Source organism: Dendrobates tinctorius, unplaced genomic scaffold (assembly GCF_039654945.1).
Source record: "Dendrobates tinctorius isolate UK_male_01 unplaced genomic scaffold, ASM3965494v1 ptg000103l, whole genome shotgun sequence".
Lineage (NCBI taxonomy): Eukaryota > Metazoa > Chordata > Amphibia > Anura > Dendrobatidae > Dendrobates > Dendrobates tinctorius.
In genome coordinates, this window is record NW_027361771.1 from 30,839,611 (window position 1) to 30,864,908 (window position 25,298).

General features: G+C 45.1%; 1 protein-coding gene across 5 annotated transcripts in view; it reads left to right on the forward strand.

The window, feature by feature from the left end:
* TMC6 (transmembrane channel like 6) overlaps positions 1-25,298 on the forward strand; it is a 152,643-nt gene that overhangs the window by 69,872 nt on the left and 57,473 nt on the right. For all 5 annotated transcript variants that reach the window (XM_073588181.1, XM_073588177.1, XM_073588179.1 and 2 more), the window contains one exon: positions 24,239-24,385. In XM_073588181.1, the coding sequence (XP_073444282.1) occupies positions 24,239-24,385 (147 nt within the window). The remainder of the gene's footprint in view (positions 1-24,238; positions 24,386-25,298) is intronic.

Genomic DNA, 25,298 nt, shown 5'->3' on the forward strand with positions numbered 1-25,298 from the left:
GGTGAACATATCATTGGTGCAGCCACACAGGGGCCTGAGAGATAAGAGGGGACTTTCTCAACTCCAAAACAGGGGGAATTGTGCATTATGATGGACTATTGGACTGTAAAGACTATGAAAAGGAGGATGAATGAACTCATGGAGATCAACATCCGACACTGCGGAGACACCATCACGTGTTTCTCAACGCAGTGATTCTAGAGCACTGCCCCCATCCCTTATGGGAAATATGTAAAACATGCAAAACAGAAGCCGCGGAGACACCATCACATGTTTCTCAACGCAAGCAGTGACCAGCCAGGTCTTTGCCCGGGAAGGAACAACCACGGGGAAGGGCAGTCTCCAATGAAGGAAACCACCTATGCCAAAACATGGTATCCATCCACATACAACTGTTTCGGGGTATTGCCCCTCATCAGTGTGGAGTAGGAAACTGGCTGGTAGGAGCAATGCCTAGTAAAAAGACTATGAAAAGGAGGATGAATGAACTCATGGAGATCAACATCCGACACTGCGGAGACACCATCACGTGTTTCTCAACGCAGTGATTCTAGAGCACTGCCCCCATCCCTTATGGGAAATATGTAAAACATGCAAAACAGAAGCCGCGGAGACACCATCACATGTTTCTCAACGCAAGCAGTGACCAGCCAGGTCTTTGCCCGGGAAGGAACAACCACGGGAAGGGCAGTCTCCAATGAAGGAAACCACCTATGCCAAAACATGGTATCCATCCACATACAACTGTTTCGGGGTATTGCCCCTCATCAGTGTGGAGTAGGAAACTGGCTGGTAGGAGCAATGCCTAGTAAAAAGACTATGAAAAGGAGGATGAATGAACTCATGGAGATCAACATCCGACACTGCGGAGACACCATCACGTGTTTCTCAACGCAGTGATTCTAGAGCACTGCCCCCATCCCTTATGGGAAATATGTAAAACATGCAAAACAGAAGCCGCGGAGACACCATCACATGTTTCTCAACGCAAGCAGTGACCAGCCAGGTCTTTGCCCGGGAAGGAACAACCACGGGAAGGGCAGTCTCCAATGAAGGAAACCACCTATGCCAAAACATGGTATCCATCCACATACAACTGTTTCGGGGTATTGCCCCTCATCAGTGTGGAGTAGGAAACTGGCTGGTAGGAGCAATGCCTAGTAAAAAGACTATGAAAAGGAGGATGAATGAACTCATGGAGATCAACATCCGACACTGCGGAGACACCATCACGTGTTTCTCAACGCAGTGATTCTAGAGCACTGCCCCCATCCCTTATGGGAAATATGTAAAACATGCAAAACAGAAGCCGCGGAGACACCATCACATGTTTCTCAACGCAAGCAGTGACCAGCCAGGTCTTTGCCCGGGAAGGAACAACCACGGGAAGGGCAGTCTCCAATGAAGGAAACCACCTATGCCAAAACATGGTATCCATCCACATACAACTGTTTCGGGGTATTGCCCCTCATCAGTGTGGAGTAGGAAACTGGCTGGTAGGAGCAATGCCTAGTAAAAAGACTATGAAAAGGAGGATGAATGAACTCATGGAGATCAACATCCGACACTGCGGAGACACCATCACGTGTTTCTCAACGCAGTGATTCTAGAGCACTGCCCCCATCCCTTATGGGAAATATGTAAAACATGCAAAACAGAAGCCGCGGAGACACCATCACATGTTTCTCAACGCAAGCAGTGACCAGCCAGGTCTTTGCCCGGGAAGGAACAACCACGGGAAGGGCAGTCTCCAATGAAGGAAACCACCTATGCCAAAACATGGTATCCATCCACATACAACTGTTTCGGGGTATTGCCCCTCATCAGTGTGGAGTAGGAAACTGGCTGGTAGGAGCAATGCCTAGTAAAAAGACTATGAAAAGGAGGATGAATGAACTCATGGAGATCAACATCCGACACTGCGGAGACACCATCACGTGTTTCTCAACGCAGTGATTCTAGAGCACTGCCCCCATCCCTTATGGGAAATATGTAAAACATGCAAAACAGAAGCCGCGGAGACACCATCACATGTTTCTCAACGCAAGCAGTGACCAGCCAGGTCTTTGCCCGGGAAGGAACAACCACGGGAAGGGCAGTCTCCAATGAAGGAAACCACCTATGCCAAAACATGGTATCCATCCACATACAACTGTTTCGGGGTATTGCCCCTCATCAGTGTGGAGTAGGAAACTGGCTGGTAGGAGCAATGCCTAGTAAAAAGACTATGAAAAGGAGGATGAATGAACTCATGGAGATCAACATCCGACACTGCGGAGACACCATCACGTGTTTCTCAACGCAGTGATTCTAGAGCACTGCCCCCATCCCTTATGGGAAATATGTAAAACATGCAAAACAGAAGCCGCGGAGACACCATCACATGTTTCTCAACGCAAGCAGTGACCAGCCAGGTCTTTGCCCGGGAAGGAACAACCACGGGAAGGGCAGTCTCCAATGAAGGAAACCACCTATGCCAAAACATGGTATCCATCCACATACAACTGTTTCGGGGTATTGCCCCTCATCAGTGTGGAGTAGGAAACTGGCTGGTAGGAGCAATGCCTAGTAAAAAGACTATGAAAAGGAGGATGAATGAACTCATGGAGATCAACATCCGACACTGCGGAGACACCATCACGTGTTTCTCAACGCAGTGATTCTAGAGCACTTCCCATAAGGGATGGGGGAAGTGCTCTAGAATCACTGCGTTGAGAAACACGTGATGGTGTCTCCGCAGTGTCGGATGTTGATCTCCATGAGTTCATTCATCCTCCTTTTCATAGTCTTTTTACTAGGCATTGCTCCTACCAGCCAGTTTCCTACTCCACACTGATGAGGGGCAATACCCCGAAACAGTTGTATGTGGATGGATACCATGTTTTGGCATAGGTGGTTTCCTTCATTGGAGACTGCCCTTCCCGTGGTTGTTCCTTCCCGGGCAAAGACCTGGCTGGTCACTGCTTGCGTTGAGAAACATGTGATGGTGTCTCCGCGGCTTCTGTTTTGCATGTTTTACATATTTCCCATAAGGGATGGGGGCAGTGCTCTAGAATCACTGCGTTGAGAAACACGTGATGGTGTCTCCGCAGTGTCGGATGTTGATCTCCATGAGTTCATTCATCCTCCTTTTCATAGTCTTTTTACTAGGCATTGCTCCTACCAGCCAGTTTCCTACTCCACACTGATGAGGGGCAATACCCCGAAACAGTTGTATGTGGATGGATACCATGTTTTGGCATAGGTGGTTTCCTTCATTGGAGACTGCCCTTCCCGTGGTTGTTCCTTCCCGGGCAAAGACCTGGCTGGTCACTGCTTGCGTTGAGAAACATGTGATGGTGTCTCCGCGGCTTCTGTTTTGCATGTTTTACATATTTCCCATAAGGGATGGGGGCAGTGCTCTAGAATCACTGCGTTGAGAAACACGTGATGGTGTCTCCGCAGTGTCGGATGTTGATCTCCATGAGTTCATTCATCCTCCTTTTCATAGTCTTTTTACTAGGCATTGCTCCTACCAGCCAGTTTCCTACTCCACACTGATGAGGGGCAATACCCCGAAACAGTTGTATGTGGATGGATACCATGTTTTGGCATAGGTGGTTTCCTTCATTGGAGACTGCCCTTCCCGTGGTTGTTCCTTCCCGGGCAAAGACCTGGCTGGTCACTGCTTGCGTTGAGAAACATGTGATGGTGTCTCCGCGGCTTCTGTTTTGCATATTGGACTGTAAAGGGCCCATATATTGTTCTTGCACTGGGCCCTCTCCTGTCTGAGTCTGCCACTGCCTTCAATTAGATAGGGATGCTGCTGTACAGGTTTCGTCCCCCTCCTTTTATATGACCTGTAATGTTATATACTGAGCCTGCTGTGTGCAGGTCATGAGTTCCCCTTCATGTACTGTATATCCCTCTGTATATACCGAGCCTGCTGTGTGCAGGTCATGAGTTCCCCTTCATGTACTGTATATCCCTCTGTATATACTGAGCCTGCTGTGTGCAGGTCATGAGTTCCCCTTCATGTACTGTATATCCCTCTGTATATACTGAGCCTGCTGTGTGCAGGTCATGAGTTCCCCTTCATGTACTGTATATCCCTCTGTATATACCGAGCCTGCTGTGTGCAGGTCATGAGTTCCCCTTCATGTACTGTATATCCCTCTGTATATACTGAGCCTGCTGTGTGCAGGTCATGAGTTCCCCTTCATGTACTGTATATCCCTCTGTATATACCGAGCCTGCTGTGTGCAGGTCATGAGTTCCCCTTCATGTACTGTATATCCCTCTGTATATACTGAGCCTGCTGTGTGCAGGTCATGAGTTCCCCTTCATGTACTGTATATCCCTCTGTATATACCGAGCCTGCTTTGTGCAGGTCATGAGTTCCCCTTCATGTACTGTATATCCCTCTGTATATACTGAGCCTGCTGTGTGCAGGTCATGAGTTCCCCTTCATGTACTGTATATCCCTCTGTATATACTGAGCCTGCTGTGTGCAGGTCAAGAGTTCCCCTTCATGTACTGTATATCCCTCTGTATATACTGAGCCTGCTGTGTGCAGGTCATGAGTTCCCCTTCATGTACTGTATATCCCTCTGTATATACTGAGCCTGCTGTGTGCAGGTCATGAGTTCCCCTTCATGTACTGTATATCCCTCTGTATATACTGAGCCTGCTGTGTGCAGGTCATGAGTTCCCCTTCATGTACTGTATATCCCTCTGTATATACTGAGCCTGCTGTGTGCAGGTCATGAGTTCCCCTTCATGTACTGTATATCCCTCTGTATATACTGAGCCTGCTGTGTGCAGGTCATGAGTTCCCCTTCATGTACTGTATATCCCTCTGTATATACTGAGCCTGCTGTGTGCAGGTCATGAGTTCCCCTTCATGTACTGTATATCCCTCTGTATATACTGAGCCTGCTGGGTGCAGGTCATGAGTTCCCCTTCATGTACTGTATATCCCTCTGTATATACTGAGCCTGCTGTGTGCAGGTCATGAGTTCCCCTTCATGTACTGTATATCCCTCTGTATATACTGAGCCTGCTGTGTGCAGGTCATGAGTTCCCCTTCATGTACTGTATATCCCTCTGTATATACTGAGCCTGCTGTGTGCAGGTCATGAGTTCCCCTTCATGTACTGTATATCCCTCTGTATATACTGAGCCTGCTGTGTGCAGGTCATGAGTTCCCCTTCATGTACTGTATATCCCTCTGTATATACTGAGCCTGCTGTGTGCAGGTCATGAGTTCCCCTTCATGTACTGTATATCCCTCTGTATATACTGAGCCTGCTGTGTGCAGGTCATGAGTTCCCCTTCATGTACTGTATATCCCTCTGTATATACTGAGCCTGCTGTGTGCAGGTCATGAGTTCCCCTTCATGTACTGTATATCCCTCTGTATATACTGAGCCTGCTGTGTGCAGGTCATGAGTTCCCCTTCATGTACTGTATATCCCTCTGTGTATACTGAGCCTGCTGGGTGCAGGTCATGAGTTCCCCTTCATGTACTGTATATCCCTCTGTGTATACTGAGCCTGCTGTGTGCAGGTCATGAGTTCCCCTTCATGTACTGTATATCCCTCTGTATATACTGAGCCTGCTGTGTGCAGGTCATGAGTTCCCCTTCATGTACTGTATATCCCTCTGTATATACTGAGCCTGCTGTGTGCAGGTCATGAGTTCCCCTTCATGTACTGTATATCCCTCTGTATATACTGAGCCTGCTGGGTGCAGGTCATGAGTTCCCCTTCATGTACTGTATATCCCTCTGTATATACTGAGCCTGCTGTGTGCAGGTCATGAGTTCCCCTTCATGTACTGTATATCCCTCTGTATATACTGAGCCTGCTGTGTGCAGGTCATGAGTTCCCCTTCATGTACTGTATATCCCTCTGTATATACTGAGCCTGCTGTGTGCAGGTCATGAGTTCCCCTTCATGTACTGTATATCCCTCTGTATATACTGAGCCTGCTGTGTGCAGGTCATGAGTTCCCCTTCATGTACTGTATATCCCTCTGTATATACTGAGCCTGCTGTGTGCAGGTCATGAGTTCCCCTTCATGTACTGTATATCCCTCTGTATATACCGAGCCTGCTGTGTGCAGGTCATGAGTTCCCCTTCATGTACTGTATATCCCTCTGTATATACCGAGCCTGCTGTGTGCAGGTCATGAGTTCCCCTTCATGTACTGTATATCCCTCTGTATATACCGAGCCTGCTGTGTGCAGGTCATGAGTTCCCCTTCATGTACTGTATATCCCTCTGTATATACTGAGCCTGCTGTGTGCAGGTCATGAGTTCCCCTTCATGTACTGTATATCCCTCTGTGTATACTGAGCCTGCTGTGTGCAGGTCATGAGTTCCCCTTCATGTACTGTATATCCCTCTGTGTATACTGAGCCTGCTGGGTGCAGGTCATGAGTTCCCCTTCATGTACTGTATATCCCTCTGTATATACTGAGCCTGCTGTGTGCAGGTCATGAGTTCCCCTTGTACTGTATATCCCTCTGTATATACTGAGCCTGCTGTGTGCAGGTCATGAGTTCCCCTTCATGTACTGTATATCCCTCTGTATATACTGAGCCTGCTGTGTGCAGGTCATGAGTTCCCCTTCATGTACTGTATATCCCTCTGTATATACTGAGCCTGCTGTGTGCAGGTCATGAGTTCCCCTTCATGTACTGTATATCCCTCTGTATATACTGAGCCTGCTGTGTGCAGGTCATGAGTTCCCCTTCATGTACTGTATATCCCTCTGTATATACTGAGCCTGCTGTGTGCAGGTCATGAGTTCCCCTTCATGTACTGTATATCCCTCTGTATATACTGAGCCTGCTGTGTGCAGGTCATGAGTTCCCCTTCATGTACTGTATATCCCTCTGTGTATACTGAGCCTGCTGGGTGCAGGTCATGAGTTCCCCTTCATGTACTGTATATCCCTCTGTATATACTGAGCCTGCTGTGTGCAGGTCATGAGTTCCCCTTCATGTACTGTATATCCCTCTGTATATACTGAGCCTGCTGTGTGCAGGTCATGAATTCCCCTTCATGTACTGTATATCCCTCTGTATATACTGAGCCTGCTGTGTGCAGGTCATGAATTCCCCTTCATGTACTGTATATCCCTCTGTATATACTGAGCCTGCTGTGTGCAGGTCATGAGTCCCCTTCATGTAATGTATATCTCTCTGTATATACTGAGCCTGCTGTGTGCAGGTCATGAGTTCCCCTTCATGTACTGTATATACTGAGCCTGCTGTGTGCAGGTCATTAATTCCCCTTCATGTACTGTATATCCCTCTGTGTATGCTCATCTTGGGTCATGGGTGTGTCAGAGGCTGCAGACAGTAGCACAGCATCTGGCTGCAGAAGGTCTCTATGGTTGGCTTTGCAGACGCCTTCCTCGTCCTTCTGACTCTTGGACCCAGTGGCAACCTCCCCCAGCTCTAATTGACACACATGAACCTGGGTGTTTATAGACTTCCTGCCTGCTTCTGGGAATCGCCGGTGATATTTCCATTCTCCCCTGTTGAGGTTTGAAGCTATAACAGTCAGCTATCTTGTCTTTGGTGCTGTTGGGAGGACGTCTGTGTTATCTCTCTGAGTCTACTCAAGGTAAGAGTTCCCCTTGTTTGTCTATCCCATCTGTGTTTAGTTGTAGTGGGGATTGACTAGTGCATACCCCGTCTTTCCCGAAACAGGGCTTAATTGCCAGGGTCAGGCAGGGATTAGGTTCCTGATTGGCGATAGGTGCAGAACCTATATATGAATGTTTAGGGCAGACAGGGTGACTTTAGATCTGCCTAGGGGTCCCCTCTTCCCTAGTGTTGAACCCCCTTCCCCTCATCTCTTGCACTTAGTCTTCCCACACTGTTCGTGACAACTTGCTGCATGCAGGTTATTAGTCTCTCTAGGATAAAGAAGCAGTCTGCTCACCTACAGTTGGGTCTAGAAATATTTGGACAGTGACCGAGTCTTCATGATTTGACCTCTGTATATCACTATTTTTTAAAAAATTTTTAATTTAAAATGAAATTGAGATGCAGTTGAGGAGTAGAATTTCAGGTTTAAATGAAAAATTAGGGGTTGAACAGAAATATCCTGTGACACCTTTAAGGATTGCAACAATGTTTCCACAAAGCTTCCTCATTTCAGGGGTTCAAACGTCATTGAACAAATTCATATTACCATAAATAAAATGTTCGTTTTTACTACTTGTTACTTTGTAGAGAATCCTTTGTAGGCAATGACTGCCTGAAGTCTGGACGCCATGGATGACACAAAAACTGGGTTTCCTCCTTGTGATGCTTTCCCAGACCTTTACTGCAGCTGACTTCAGTTGTTCCTTATTTGTTGGTCTTTCTGCCTTAAGTTTTATCCTAAGCATGTCTTAAAGTTTCTGTCGACCCTTTAACGAGCATTGCCACATGACTTAGGATAAAAGCCAAACCAGAATCTCAATTTGCAGACACTGTGTTTTGGGGTACTGCCACTCATCAGTGCAAAGTGTGAGATCTGGTTTGGCTATGTGAGAGGCGTCTGATCAGGATCCAAGAAGTATCGCTTCTCCTTGCGGAGAGTGACATATTAAGCAAGCTAAGATGAGGAGACTTAAAGCTGCAATGCTCCTCTGGGAAATATGCAAATTGTCTCTTCAGAGAGGACTAGAACTCTAGTGCCACCTATTGGAAGTAGCAATCCTAAAGGTCATTGTTGACCCTTTAACGAGCCTTGCCACATGACTTAGGATAAAAGCCATTGCGGCTTTAAGTCTCCTCATCTTGGCATGTTTAACATGTCACTCTCCACAAGGAGAAACGATACTTCTTGGATCCCGATCAGACGCCTCTCACACATCCAAACCAGATCTCACACTTTGCACTGATGAGTGGCAGTACTCCGAAACACAGTGTCTGCAAATTGAGATTTTTGTTGAATATTAGCAGAAAGTATCGCCCCTGTACACTACAGAATTCATCTGGATGCATCTGTCTTTAATCGCTTAATAGATAAACACTAGAGGCCCAGTGACATTGGAATCCATGCATGCCCATGTCATCACACTGTCTTCACCATGTTTTACAGGCCATGTGATATGCTTTGTATCATGACCGTTACAATACCTCTCCATACTTTTTTTTTCTTCCCATCATTCTGGTACAGGTTGATCTTAGTTTCATATATCCAAAGAATGCTTTTCAAGAACTTTGCTGGGTTCTTTAGATTTCTTTTTGGCAAAGTATAATTTGTCCTTTCTATTTTTAAGGCTGATTAATGTGTTGCACCTTGTGGGGAACCCTCCATAATTTTCTCTCATGAAGTTTTCTTGTTATGGTAGACTTAGATATTGAAACCGCTACTTCCTGGACAGAGTTTGTCACTTGGATGGATGTTGTAAAGGGGTTTTTCTTCACCATGGAAAGGATTCTGCCTTCATTTACCAATGTTGTCTTCCATGGATGTTCATGACTTATTCAGTTCCCAAGACTACCTGTGCACTTTTTATTTATTTTTTTATTTTGTTTTGCAGAATGTACTAAACTTATTTGGCAACTAGTAACATTTCTGTTATCTCTCTGTTATAGATTTTGTTTCCAGCCTAATGATGGTCTGTTTATCTTCCGTTAAGAGCTCCTTTGCCTGCATGTTGTGGGTTCTCTGTAACAGCTTTCAAATGCAAATGCCACACCTGCAATGAACTCCAGACCTTTTACCTGCTTGACTGATGATAGATTAACAAAGGAGCACCCCATTAAAGAGCTTTTAAAATAACTGTCCAAATACTTTCGGCTCCGTTTAAAAAAGAGGCAGCTACATATTAAAACTGTAATTACTAAACCCTTACTCGAATTAGGTAGAAAGCTAAAATGCCAAAACTTGTGTTTCTGCCAAATATTTCTGGACCTAACTGTATATACTAGCTCGATAGTGTATTCTGTGTATTGGGGGAACATAGCTGTTCAATTTCAATTCATAAAATCAGATATGGCAACACTAAAATAGGCATAGGCTTGATTGGGAATAAGGGGTGTAAGGAGGTGAAACCGGACGTATTTCAAACGACTTCTGCGTTCTTAAACCGTTTAAATACACAGCAGTCGTTTGGAACTTGTCTAGTTTTACCTCCTTGCACCCCTTATCCCCAATCATGCCTGTATATATTTTAGTGTTGCCATATCTATTTTAATCATGAAATAAATGGTCTGATTTTATGGATTGAAGCTGGATTCACTTCCTTCACAAGCAATACCAACGTCTGGCGCGTGACGAGACTCCGGGCTTCTCCGCACAAGAACTTGCCTGGTTTCCATCAAGGGTGATCTGAATTTTTTTTTTTTTTTGTTGCTCAGATATTTTTTGATACTGTACCCAGGTCTCCTCTTTTTAGCCACTCATTTATCAGATTTAATACAATACAAGACCTATTCAGGATATGTACAGTATTTCTATGTAGTTAGTAGCCAGGTCTGTTACCTGGCTGGATCCTGACTCTGCCAACTCTACACAGCAGCTTTCATTACTCTGATAGGTGATTAGGTTCCATCGGTGCACCATTGTCTGTGTGGCTGGAAAAGCTGTTCAGTATATTCTTGCACATCATTAGATGCCCCCTTGTAGGGCAATTGTCCCTACAGTCAGTCTGCTTATCATTCATAGCCACTCCATGTGTATTCTCCCCTTGGGTATTATTGGTTGACCTGAACGTTGGCTGCTTGAATCTTTCAGTTGCTTCTCTACGGATAATATGATTTTGCTGTTAGTTATATTAATTTTATTGATGGAATTTATATTTCTGTAATATAATGGTAATATTCCAGACTGCAAGTGTAAGGATCCTTGAATTTACTGAGCAACTTAATTTGAGGGGACGTCTGTAGTGTATTCCTTGGTGTGAAGGATGTCGTGCCCCCTTTTTGAGGCAGGTTTCAAGGGTTGTGATTCCATGTGCCTGCAGGATACAGGTGTGTCAACCCTAAAGCAGAGAAATCTATCCGGATGGCTAGGATGCAGTCCCATATTTTTTTAAAAGTTTGCTGCTTGAAGGACTTGGTTGACATGTTTTTAGCATTACACTCCTAAGGTGGTTAGATTTATTAATTTTCATGTCTACCAGCACATGCAGTAAGTACAGCAATGATGCTCAGAGGACACATAAATATGGGGCCCAGAGCTGGAATTAGCAAGGCTTCTGCCATCATCTGTCAGTGTTTTTCACTTGCATGAGCTGTCCATTTTCCCAGGTTCTGAAATTGACCTAACTGGTGGCGAGGGTATTCAGCTTTCAAATGGCAATCAGACCTGCTTGGGAGCAGATAATTTCTCATAATATACTGTTTTTTCTTTAAAGGGGTTGTCTGGTCAAAACCGATAAGTCTGCAGTGACTCTGTGTGACTGCAGACTTATGAATCCCCCAGTGCATGCACTGTGCGCTGCAGGGATTCGCCAGTTTCAGACTGGGGACCGGTATGTATAAGTTATACATACTGGCCTCGCTCTCCATACACTTGTATGGAGCGAGGCGGCGCCCTATAGTCAAACACGCCTGCTTGCGCACGGCCTTGGCTCAATACAAGTGTATGGAACAATGCCATGCCCGCTACCTACATACCCCCAGTCCCCGGTCTGAAACCGGTAACGCTCCTCAGCGCACAGTGACACAGATTGACTGACTGCAGACTTGTCAGCTTTGACCAGACAACCCCTTTACTAATGTTTGAATCGGCTTATTATGTATTAGCTTCTCTAAGGGGGAGGACATCATGAAGATGGCTTCACTAAACAGTTTAATATGCTGTTTTACTGTTTACAATTCAAGTAAATTTGTTTTTCAGATTCTGGCTACAATTTTTTGATTATACATTGTAGTTTGATGTGTTTAAAGGTTGCAGCCCTAAGGCTGTGGGCACACGGTGCGGATTCTGCTGTGGAATTAAAATGACCTGCGTTTTACCTGCAGTTTTTGTGCGGATTTCCCCTGCAGTTTTCACCTGCAGATTTCTATAATGGAGCAGATGAAAAACTGCAGCAAAACCGCACAAAAGAAGTGACATGCTGCAGTTTTAAATCTGCGCGGAAAAATCCGCAGCATGTGCACAGCGTTTTTTGTTTTACATAGCCTTAAATGGTACTGTACTTCACGTGCAGTTCTGCAGGGCCAAATCTGCTGCAGCACTGCACCAGAATCTGCACCGTCTGCACATACCCTAAGGCTGTGCCAAGCGGGGTTGGTTTGCAATTAGTGGTTTGTGGAATCTACAGGCTGCTAAAAAAAAAAAAATTTGTTTTCCTAATGGAGCATGCATGCTGTTCCAGGTTTTTGTTGACAAGTAGGGGCTCTGTTACATAACTGTTTCACTTAACCATGAATCAGCCATCCAGAATGGTATCCCCTTTAAATGGGCGGACACTGGTGAGTGTTGGCTGATATTTTCCAGAAGCTGAGTAGTGGTGGAGGCTATAGCTGCACATATCTTTACAAATCGGCATATTCATGGAGACTTATATCTATTTTTGCAAACTTTGGTGGTTTAACCCCAATACGCATTAAAACGTCGGCCATTAAGGGGCTTTATTAAAGGGCTAAGTCACTTTTGAGTTTTCTGTGCTGGAACCCTAGAGGCTCCACAAATATCACTCCTGCACACTGTTCTAAGGATCCAAAAGCAACATACCTCTTCTGCCTTCTTAGCCCTGACGTTTGGCCACACAATAGTTTATGACAACATATTTTGCATCATTGCGTATGGAAAATTAGGTAATTGTGGAGTCCAGTTTCACCTATTAACCCTTGTGTACCTGACAAATTTGCAGCAAATAAAAATATTGTATTTCCACCCCCCAATGTTAATAAAATTCTGTGAGGCACCTGTGGGCTCAAAATACTCACTACACCCCTACATGAATTCCTTATGCAGTCAAGTTTCAAATATGGGGTCACCTCAAGGGCTCGCAATTGGAGCTAACAATCTATTCAAGCAGGATCTACGTTCAAAAATTAAAGTTAAAAAAACCAAGCTCCTTCTCATTCAATGCATGCCATGTGCTCAAACAGTTGTGTACAACTACAGTACAGACCAAAAGTTTGGACACACCTTGTCATTCAAAGAGTCTTCTTTATTTTCATGACTATGAAAATTGTAGATTCTCTCTCACCCATGACAGCACCACAGAGAGAGGGGATCCGCCCTTCAGGGACAGGAACCTAAAGATAAAAAGGGCGGTACCTCTCCTCCGCCTTCAGTTGGGTTCCTGTCCCTGACAGTTGACTCACAGGACGGCAGTACCTGTGTGTTCTTGGAAATCCGGGGCCGACCTGACTGATGCATGGCAGCGGGGAGGCCCCTGCCACGGCGGGTGCGGTGCCCGAAGCCGCCACCGCTGGGGCTGATGCGGGCTGCCAGGTGAGCGGGGGAGAGACGTCGGTCGGAGCCGCCGCTCCGGAAAGGAGGTTGGGGCTCGCAGGGACCCGGTAAACATGCGAGCAGCGCCATGGTACAGAGGTGTACCAAGATGGCCGCTGCCCCAGAAATAGAAACCGACTTCCGGGAACCGGCGCATGCGCAGGAGCACTCTCCCCGGCAGACGCGGTGCAGGATGGGAGCGGTGACTTCACACGCCGGGAAATTTAAAATGGTGGGGCTAGAAACACTCCTGGCTGGAAGCGATCCTGAGCAATGGGGGATAGCGACCAGCAACAGGAGCAGCAAGCCAGGCAGCAGCTTAAGCAGCAGCAGCACCACCACCACCATCATCGCCAAAAGGAACGAGACAGGAATGGCCGTTCCAGAAGTCACTCCACGCAGCGCAGCACGTCATCTGCAAGGAGCAAATCGCCACCAGGAGATCAGCCTGTACAGGACCTGACTCCATCTCTCGAATCGGTACCTGCAGCCGCTTACTTTTGGGTGAGAGATCTTCGTGAATGTTCACCATTGTAATAGAATTCCTTTCCCTTACTAGGGAAAGAAGGGGAAAAAGAACAGGGAATGCCCCACTTGTACTAGACCCCTACCTATATCATGGGAGAAAATACTCTGTGAGTCTTGTAAAAAAGAAGTCCTCTGTCAGGAAACCCCGGATTTCGCCTCTGACCTAAGAGCCGCAATCAAATCGGAGGTTCAGAGTGCCCTTACATCCCTTAAGCACAAGGACAAAACAAAAAAGAAAGACACAATAGTGACTTCCCAGTAGGACTCTTCGACGTCGGGAGAAATCACGTCTTAAACCTCAGAATCCGGTTCCTCATCCTTGGACGAGGAAACAGAGGGGCGTCACTGCTTTACCCTAGAAAAGGAAGACAAACTAGTAAAAGCGGTAAGGTCTACCATGGGGGTGTTGGACCCTAGGCCCGATAAAACAGTCCAGGACATAATGTTCGGGGGACTAGGCCAGAAAAAGCGGAAAGTGTTCCTGCTAAATGAAAATGTTCAGGGCCTAATCAAAAAAGAATGGGACAAACCGGACAGGAAAAACACTACTGTCCCTTCTCCTAAAAGAAAATATCCCTTTGAGGAAAAGGCATCTACATCTTGGGATAAAGCCCCGAAGCTCGACGTAGCTGTCGCAAAGGCCTCAAAGAAATTTGCCCTTCCCTTTGAGGACATGGGCACCCTCAGGGATCCCCTAGATAAAAAGGCAGATACCTTTCTTAAAGGGGCATGGGAGTCAGCAGGAGGTAATCTCAGGCCAGCCACAGTAGTGACATATACCTCAAGAGCCCTAATGGTATGGGTGGACCAACTTGAAAAGCAACTAAGGGAATGGACACCAAGGGATAAAATCCTAGACTCTATCCCAGTAATAAGGGGAGCGGCTGCCTTCTTAGCGGACTCATCGGCCGATTCAGTCCAGTTATCGTCCAAAGCAGCAGCACTCTCAAATGCAGCCCGGAGAACACTATGGCTCAAAAGTTGGCCAGGGGACCTACAGACCAAAATGAAATTGTGTTCAATCCCCTGCGAATGGAAATTCCTTTTTGGGGAGTGGTTTAATTGACATCCTCCAGAAAGCGGGGGACAAGAAGAAAGGGTTCCCAAATTTGGGGCCTGCAGCGTTTAAAAGGCCCTTTTGGAATAGAAAGTTTTTTTCAGAGGATACCACCAAGGGAACAAAAGTGGGATGACAGAAGAAGAGAGAGAGGGTTCCTCTTTGGTAACTCGTCCCGAGACAATAAGCCCTCTAAGTGACAGTTTACCCAGGGTGGGGGGAAGGTTAACCCTTTTCCTTCCAGCCTGGAAGAGAATCTCCAACTACCCATGGATAGTAAACCTAATCCAGGAGGGCATAAGAATAGACTTTCTCTCTCTCCCACCTCAAAAGTATGTAATGACTCCGCTGAGATCCAGTACGCAAAAGCAGGAAGCCCTAGAAAGCGAGGTCCTAAGCCTGGTAGAAAAAGGAGTCCTCCAGGAGGTTCCCCTGCAAGAAATGGGCAGAGGGTTCTACTCCCCTCTTTTCCTGGTGACCAAACCAGACGGCACTTTTCGGACGATCATAAATTTAAAAAAATTAAACAGGTACGTCAGGAATCAAAGCTTCAAAATGGAGTCGATCAGGTCCACCACCAAAATCCTGTTCCCGAACTGCTTCATGACGGTGTTAGATCTCAGCGACGCCTATTATAACGTCTCCATTCACAAAGACTCCAGAAAATATCTCGGGTTAGCCGTCTCAATAAAGGGCAAGGTAAAAGAATTCCAGTACAGAGCCTTGCCGTTCGGAATATCTTTAGCTCCACAGGTATTTAACAAAATAGTAGCGGAAATGATGTCCCATATAAGGGAGCAAGACATAATAATAATCCTGTATCTAGATGATTTTTTAATAGCAAGCAGCTTGGCTCAAAAATGCCGGGAACAAAGGGACAGGGTGATGGACACTCTACAGGGTCTGGGCTGGCTCCTAAATCTGAAACAATCAAGATTGGAGCCCAGCAGAGTACAGGAATTCTTGGGTCTAACACTGGACTCAAACATTCAAGAGTGCCACCTCCCACACCGCAGGAGGGAAAAAATCGCTCAAATTATAACAAGAGCAATCCAAAATTCCTCCATGACGTTAAGGAAAGCTGTCACTGATGGGTTCTCTCTCCGCCTGCCTGCCAGCAGTCCAATGGGCTCAGATACACACGAGAGATCTCCAGTGGGACGTATTAGCCAACCAGTCAGCAGTAGGGGGACACCTAGAGGGTCGTATTAGCCTAAATTCAAAAACTATTCATTCCCTAGCTTGGTGGAGAATCCAAGACAATCTTTCCAAAGGGATACCCTGGGTAACAAAAATAACACACATAGTTACCACAGACACCAGTCCCACAGGATGGGGAGCACACATGAACAACGAGGTGGCTTAGGGTGCGTGGGGAGGTCAAGAATTAGAAGTCTCCTCAAACCAGAAAGAGCTCTTAGCAGTGGGCTACGCGTTAACACACTTCCTACCCCTGCTCCAGAATCATCATGTCCGCACATTTTCGGACAATCGAGTCACAGTGGCCTATATAAATCATCAGGGTGGAACCAGGTCCCGAGCCCTAATGGACACATCCTCCAGAGCCCTCAAACTAGCAGAGGCAAACGTGCTATCTCTGCCAGCAATACACATCAGAGGCACGGAGAATCAAAGGGCAGACTTTCTGAGCCGCACCCAATTACGGCAAGGGGAATGGGTCCTAAAGTGGTCCGTTTTTGGCAGATGGTAAAAATGTGGGGGGCCCCGGACATGGATCTGTTCGCCAACTTCATAAACAAAAAAGTGGAAACTTTCTGCTCCCTAGACCCCAGGGGGAATCCTCTAGCTCTAGACGCATTTATGCTTCCATGGACACACAGCCTAACATATGCCTTTCCCCCGATCATGCTTATTCCAGCAGTCCTAAGGAAAGTCAGGGAGGACGAGGCAAGAATGATATTAATAGCCCCCTTCTGGCCCAAAAGAACCTGGTTCTCCTGGCTAAGAATGCTCTCGGTAACCGACCCATGGATCCTACCGGATATCCCTGACCTGCTATCGCAGGGCCCAGTGTTACACCCTCAGGCAGGGAACCTCCATTTAACAGCATGGAATTTGAGAGGGCGCTGATGAGAGACAGAGGATTTTCAAAGAACCTGATAACTACATTACAAAAAAGTAGAAAACTGGTTACGATGAGAGCTTATGGGAGAACGTGGAAAAAATTCTTATCCACTTCCGGGGTAAAGGTTCAGGACGGGGTTCACATTGATAAGATTCTAGAATTCCTACAAAGGGACTTAGACCAGGGTCTGGCGGTCAACACATTAAAGGTACAAGTAGCTGCTTTGGGCGCCCTTTATAACCATGATGTGGCAGGTAACCCTTGGGTGGCACGATTTATTAATGCCGCAACCAGATCTAGGCCAATAGCGAGTCAAAGATTACCGTCATGGGACCTGAATCTTGTACTGTCCACACTGACAGGCCCTCCGTTCGAACCTATTCACTCGGCATCCCTAAGAATCCTGTCATTAAAAACAGTGCACTAACATCAGCTCGCAGGGTGAGCGATATTCAAGCTTTATCAGCAGGGCCACCTTTTACAAAAATTCTAGAGGATAGTCATTTTAAAACCTGACCTGGCCTATCTACCTAAAGGGTCATCACATTTTCATAGGTCCCAAGAGGTAGTCCTTCCTTCCTTCTGCCCAAATCGTAAAAATAAGGGAGAAGAAAAATTCCGCACCTTAGCTGTGAAGAGGTGCCTAGTACACTATCTAGAGACCACCAAAAAATATAGGAAGGAAGGCTCTCTCTTTGTGTATTTCCAGGGACCTCGGAAGGGGCTCAAAGCATCTAAGAGTACCCTGGCAAGGTGGATAAGGGATGTGATTGACCTGGCATATTCATCCAGTGGAAATACCATCCCGGAAGGGTTGAGAGCCCATTCCACAAGAGCAGTGGCGACCTCATGGGCTGAAAGATCTGAGGTATCGATAGAACAAATCTGTAAGGCGGCTACCTGGTCATCACCTTCAACCTTTTTCAAACACTATCGATTAGATCTAGCCTCTACGTCTGACCTGACTTTCGGGAGAAGGGTCCTTCAGGCGGTGGTCCTAAGCTACCAATCTCTGTAATTCTCTCCGTGGTGCTGTCTTGGGTGAGAGAGAATAGCTTAGTTACTCACCGATAACGGTGTTTCTCAGAACCCATGACAGCTCCCGCTTATTGCCCTCCCCTTCACGAGTGTGGGGAGCACGTTTTACTGTTCGTAGAGTGTTTCCGTTTAGGCACAGTGCTTCTGATAAATAAGTGATACTATAATGTTGTGCATATATTTCTGTTGTTTAACTAACCTGGAGACCCTCTGATGATCTGTAACCAACTGAAGGCGGAGGAGAGGTACCGCCCTTTTTATCTGTAGGTTACTGTCCCTGAAGGGCGGATCCCCTCTCTCCGTGGTGCTGTCATGGGTTCCGAGAAACACCGTTATCGGTGAGTAACTAAGCTATTTACTCTGAAGGCATCAAAACTATGAATTAACACATGCGGAATTATATAATTAACAAAAAAGTGTGAAACAACTGAAAATACTGTATGTCTTATATTCTAGGTTCTTCAAAGTAGCCACCTTTTGCTTTGATTACTGCTTTGCACACTCTTGGCATTCTCTTGATGAGCTTCAAAAGGTTGTCACTGGAAATGGTTTTCACTTCACAGGTGTGCCCTCTCAGGTTTAATAAGTGGGATTTCTTTCCTTATAAATGGGGTTGGGACCATCAGTTGTGTTGTGCAGAAGTCTGGTGGATACACAGCTGATAGTCCTACTGAATATACTGTTAGCTGCTTTTTTCTTGCCATAATACAAATTCTAAGTAAAGAAAAACAAGTGGCCATCATTACTTTAAGAAATGAAGGTCAGTCAGTCTGAAAAATTGGGAAAACTTTGAAAGTGTCCCCAAGTGCAGTGGCAAAAACCATCAAGTGCTACAAAGAAACTGGCTCACATGAGGACCGCCCCAGGAAAGGAATACCAAGAGTTACCTCTGCTGCGGAGGATACGTTCATCCGAGTCACCAGCCTCAGAAATCGCAGGTTAACAGCAGCTCAGATTAGAGACCAGGTCAATGCCACACAGTTCTAGCAGCAGACACATCTCTACAACAACTGTTAAGAGGAGACTTTGTGGAGCAGGCCTTCATGGTAAAATAGGTGCTAGGAAACCACTGCTAAGGACAGGCAACAAGCAGAAGAGACTTGTTTGGGCTAAAGAGCACAAGGAATGGACATTAGACCAGTGGAAATCTGTGCTTTGGTCTGATGAGTCCAAATTTGAGATCTTTGGTTCCAACCACCGTGTCTTTGTGTGACGCAGAAAAGATGAACGGATGGACTCTACATGCCTGGTTTCCACCGTGAAGCATTGAGGAGGAGGTGTGATGGTGTGGGGGTGCTTTGCTGGTGACACTGTTGATGATTTATTCAAAATTGAAGGCATACTGAACCAGCATGGCTACCACAGCATCTTGCAGCGGCATGCTATTCCATCCGGTTTGCGTTTAGTTGGACCATCATTTATTTTTCAACAGGACAATGACCCCAAACACACCTCCAGGCTGTGTAAGGGCTATTTGACCAAGAAGGAGAGTGATAGGGTGCTACGCCAGATGACCTGGCCTCCACAGTCATCAGACTTGAGCCCAATCGAGATGGTTTGGGGTGAGCTGGACTGTGAAGGCAAAAGGGCTAACAAGTGCTTAGCATCTCTGGGAACTCCTTCAAGACTGTTGGAAGACCATTTCCGGTGACTACCTCTTGAAGCTCATCAAGAGAATGCCAAGAGTGTGCAAAGCAGTAATCAAAGCAAAAGGTGGCTACTTTGAAGAACCTAGAATATAAGACATATTTTCAGTTGGTTCACACTTTTTTTGTTAATTATATAATTCCACATGTGTAATTTCACAGTTTTGATGGTGTCAGAGTGAATCTACAATTTTCATAGTCATGAAAATAAAGAAAAAGCAGGTTTTTTTCTTTTTAATTTTGATAATTTCTCATTTTCAGAAAAAAACCCTAAATTTATTGCTTGGAAATTCAGGGACATGTTGTTAGAAGTTTGTAGACTAAAAGAACATTTTACTCAAAAATATACCTATAAAGAGAAAAATCAGACAAACTGAACATTTGGAAGTGGTCTCTTAATTTTTGCCAGAGTTGTATATATACTGCACAGTTTTATAAAAATCAGCTTCTCTACGTGTCTGACAGCCATTCCATTCCAGTGTCAGTTGAATTCCAACCAGTAAAGCAGTAATCAAAGCAATAGGTGGCTACTTTGAAGAACCTAGAATATAAGACATATTTTCAGTTGTTTCACACTTTTCTGTTAATTATATAATTCCACATGTGTTAATTCATAGTTTTGATGCCTTCAGAGTGAATCTGCAATTTTCATAGTCATGAAAATAAAGAAAACACTTTGAATAAGAAGGTGTGTCCAAACTTTTGGTCTGTACTGTATGTTAAAAATGCCCAATACACCCCTAGGTCAGTTCCTTGAGAGGTCTAGTTTCCAAAATAGGTTAACTTGTAAGGGATTTCTGCTGTTTTGGTACCTAAGGGTCTCTGCAAATGTAACATGGCATTCAAAATTTATTCTAGGCAAATTTACGCACCAAAAATCAAATGGTGCTCCGCCAGCAGTTTTTGACCATCATATAGGGTATCTTTGTGTCCGGTAGAAATTGCAAAACAAATTATGGGGCCTGTTTCCTATTGTCCATTGTAAAGATTACGAATGTGGGCTAAAAAAAAAAACATTGTAGCAGGAAAAAACTTAAGTTTTTGTTTTCACATCCAAATTTTGAAAAGTTCTGTGAAGCACCTACAGGTACAACAAGCTCAACACACCCCTAGATGAATTCCTTGATGGGTCTGGTCTCCAAAATGGGGTTACTTGTGTTGGTTTCTGCTGTTTTGGTCCCTAAGGGGCTCTGCAAATTAAGGCCCCGTCACACACAGCGATCTCACTAGCGAGATCGCTGATTTTGTGACGCCACAGCGATCTCGCCAATCGAGATTGCTGTGTGTGACGGGGATCAGCGACCGGCCCCCCTGCCGGGTATCCCTGATCGTGCTCGATCGGCCTGGACCGTTTTTTGATTGCTGGTCTACCACTGGCCAGCATGCATCGCTGCGTGTGGCAGCAAGAGACCAGCGATCAGCGACGCTGGTTTCTAATGTAAACAGCAGGTATCCAGGAGCCGCGCGGCTCCTGGATACCCGATGTTTACATTAGAAACCAGCTTGCTCGCTGGTCCTGATCGCTGGAGGGGCTGTCTATGTGACAGCTCACCAGCGAGCAGCCTAACGATGTCCCAGCAATCCCATCCATGTCGGATCGTTGGTGGGATCACTGGGACATCGTTATGTGTAACGGGGCCCTTAGACATGGTGTCTGCAATCTTCCAGCCAAATACCAAACTTCCCTTACGAGCCCTGCTGTGTATGCAAACAGAACCTTTTGACTATATGTTGGATATTGTTGTTTTTTTGCTAGTGTTGTTTTTTTTTCCCACAACTTTATTGCATTGTTTTTTCGCTAACTGCAATATTCAGAGTATATCACCGTAGCTAGATTGGTTTTGTGGCTAGTGGTCTGATGAAAACAAAATTTGGTTACTTAATAACTATTTGTTACTTTTTTTATCATTGCGATGCCCAACTGATTTCCCTATATCTGATTTTGGTTTTGTGTGTAGTGGTTTTTGGTATTTGTTGTTGTCTGTCCTCATCATGTCAGTTTCGTTACATTAAAGGGTTTTTTCCCCTCAAACAAAGTTTATTTTAATCAATACATCTTGGATTAATAATACCTTCCACAATTGCATGTGTTTAAATAAAATATTACTGTGCTGAGATAATCTTTTAAAAGAGCCCCTGTTGTGTATTGTGTAATGGCCGTGTCTCACCGTACAGTAACATGGTCTGATCATACCACAGCTCCTGGGCATGGGAGGAAGCAAAAGAGTATAGAGACATGAGAGCACTGGATAGCAGCTGATTTATAAAAATAAATACCTGTCCATCTTAGCTGTAGGCCAGGCTTATTGCAGCAAGCTCCCGTATCTTCCTAGGCTCTGACTTGCTCTCTACACTAGGTGTAGACATTTGTAAACCTCAGTTACAAGCCCAGCTTTTCATGCGCTAAATGGTCTTTCCCCAACATACTTACTGGATTCAGAGACCTCACTACTTTCCATTATATAAATAGCCACACGCTTTACCAAACACTCATAGTTTTGCAGAGAAAACAATTTCCTTGGTATTTTCATATTCTCGAGTACTTTGACAACAAGCTTACATATTGTAAGCCAGCAGCTGGAGGAAGTCATATCTGTTATTTGTGATCTTCCTTATTCTCTTTACACATTGCACAACCATATTCATGTTCAACAACAGCTATTTATTATTATGCGTTGCTTATATAGCACTATCTTATTCCCCAGCGCTTTACACACATTATCATCACAGTCCCTGATGGGGGTCCCAATCTAAACTCCATATGTATATTTTTGGAATGTGGGAGGAAACCGGAGTACCCGGAGAAAACCCACACAAACACGGGGAGGACATACAAGCTACTTGCCGATGTTGTCCTTGGTGGGATTTGAACCCAGGACCCCAGCACTGCAAGGCTGCCGTGCTAACCACTGAGCCACAGTGCTAATATGACAGAGTGTACATGCCAAATTTTCAAGAAGCTGGCACTGCTCAGATACAAGGTAACATGGCCAAGTGCTGACTGACAAATGAATCATAATTTACACCAAAAGTGGCGTAAATTACTTTAGTTGGAGACTAAAGTACTTCATTTGGGGACCAGAGTAATTTTTCACACTGTTGCACACCTACTGAAAGAAGTGGCAAATTCTTTACAAGGCCTGGAGCACTGGCTCAATCCTACCAGCCCAGCCGACATCAGTGAAGTGTGTCTCCGAAGTGACGTTTGGTGGTGCCGACCTCCAATTTTCTCAAAGTACGCATAACGGTGTAAGATGTGTCCTTCAGCCATGTTGGAGAAGGGAAAAAATATTATTTTTAGCTAAGGCGCAATGGAAAGAAATTTAAGGTTTTTTTTTTTTTTCTCTTTTTTTTTTTTTTTTTACTCAGCTGTATACCAAATTAAAACCCTATAACAACTGGAAAAAAAACCTGTTGCATAGAATAAGAAATAGCAGAATGCCACTGCATACATTTAGTGAATAGAAAAAAATAAAATAGATGCATGAACTAATACATATATTTAGAGATCTAGCTAGGGGTTTGGCACTTAGGTGTCAAAACACATCAGAGTGGGGCCCTAACCAGATAACCGTGTCTACAACAGTTTTGTGACATAAACACTTTAATGAATCAGAGCCTTGGTGGCCTGTGATCAGAAGATAGGATACAAGACTGCTGGAGAGTTAACTTTGACACTACACATAGACGGAGAGTTAGAAAAAATCAGGCCGTAGGCATTGGTAGGGACAGAGAGAAGTGAGGGAAATTTGGTGGAGGAGAGCTGTTGTGTAATAAGGTGCTTTGTTTTTACCTGTCCTAATCGTCCATGTGACTGCCAGTGGGGTTCCAGTACATGAGTCAGGCACATATAAGGGCTAATGTTGTCAGCCATGAGCCTGTAAGCACTATCACTACAAAGTATTCCACAATGGTGGCTGAGTAAGCGGTTTGAAAGAAGTACATGAGAAGCTTTATGTGCTTATTTGTACCGTAGAGTTGAGATGGCTGCTCCATCTGTAGAGGCCACGTGGCTATAGGTCTTAAACCTAGCTACAGCAAAGTGAACAAAGAATGGTCCAATGCTTGAGATTCTGGTCACACAAATATGTTATTGCTGCAATCAATCAATGGCTGCAGTTCAGTTTGACAGCCATTAATTAGCTGCAGCAGTCACATGGTGTGCCCACCAAAAAAGAAGCTTCTGAGATGAGATGAACAGGTGAACAAAAAAAACAAAACTGGACAGCCCCTTTAAGATTATTATGTACCGGGTTTGGGAAACCAGAAGAGCTCTGGGAATAATCTAGTTATAGAGAGCTCTGTCACCAGAGACTAGTAGAATGGCTTATCAGTAATGCATAAAATGCTGACTTGATAATTTGGGTAGATCTTGTGAGCACTGCATAATTATTTTTCATATGTTTTGCCTGTAACTTTCCTTCATATGCGATGAATATTAAATGGTTTTTTTTCTTCTCCCCCAAAATTGTTTCTAAAGGGCGCTGTCGAGGGGGTATGCTTTCAGAGTATTATAACCGCACTGTGAGGAAACGACAGTCCAAGAAGCGTCCATCTTTGTACACTATGGAACGATGTGCTAGACCCAGCATAAGGCAGCGGGATGCATCTGCAGAAGCCGAAGAAGGTAAGGATTCGGCTATAGAAAATGAGCAACACCAACCTGGACCAGGTATAACACAATCTATACGTTTTTTCCGGAGAAATCTTTTGGCTCCTCACACAAGTACAGTATATTCTTCTCATTAACCATGATGTTTTTAAAATTTAACCAGGTTGAATTGAAATTACAGTACGTTTTTTCTGTGTTAAGGAATATTAGATTGGCCAATTATCACAATTAACTATTTTCCAAGTGAATGTTATTTGACCTCTTTTTGGCAGATTGGATTACTGAATAGAATTTTTTTTTTTTGTCTCCTAGATCAGTAAGGGCATACAGAGTATTTAAGGAAAATATTGTGTTAAAGGGGTTGTCCACTCCTTGGACAACCCCTTCTCATTCCTCATGTATGGCCCCGTTAAAATATAACCACTTATATTCTCCTTCCGTACCGGTGCCATTCCAGCAACATTGCCATTCACGTTCCCGGGGCTCGTGGGAGGTTGTTATGTCATACAAGCCGTGTCCAGTCAGTGCCGACATCCTTGTCTCCACATTCAGACAAGTAGATCATCAAGAGGAAAACAGAGAGCAGCCATCGCTTCCTGTTGATGTTCATTAGGAGGGCGGGGAGAGTGAAGCCGGCACTAATTTGGGCGCAGGGCTCGTGTGACGTAACAATCTCACGTGTGCCAGGAAACGCGAGTTCCCACACTTGCTTATTTAGCAACATCGTATTATAAATTATCATCACTGTTCCCATTGGGGCTCACAATCTAAATTCCCTAACACTATATCTTTGGAGAGTGGTAGGAAGCCGGAGTAGACCCACGCAAACACTGAGAGGACCTAAAAACTCCTTGCAGATGTTGTCCTTGGTGGAATTTGAACCTAGGACCCCAGCGCTGCAAAAGCAACAGTGATAACCACCATGCTG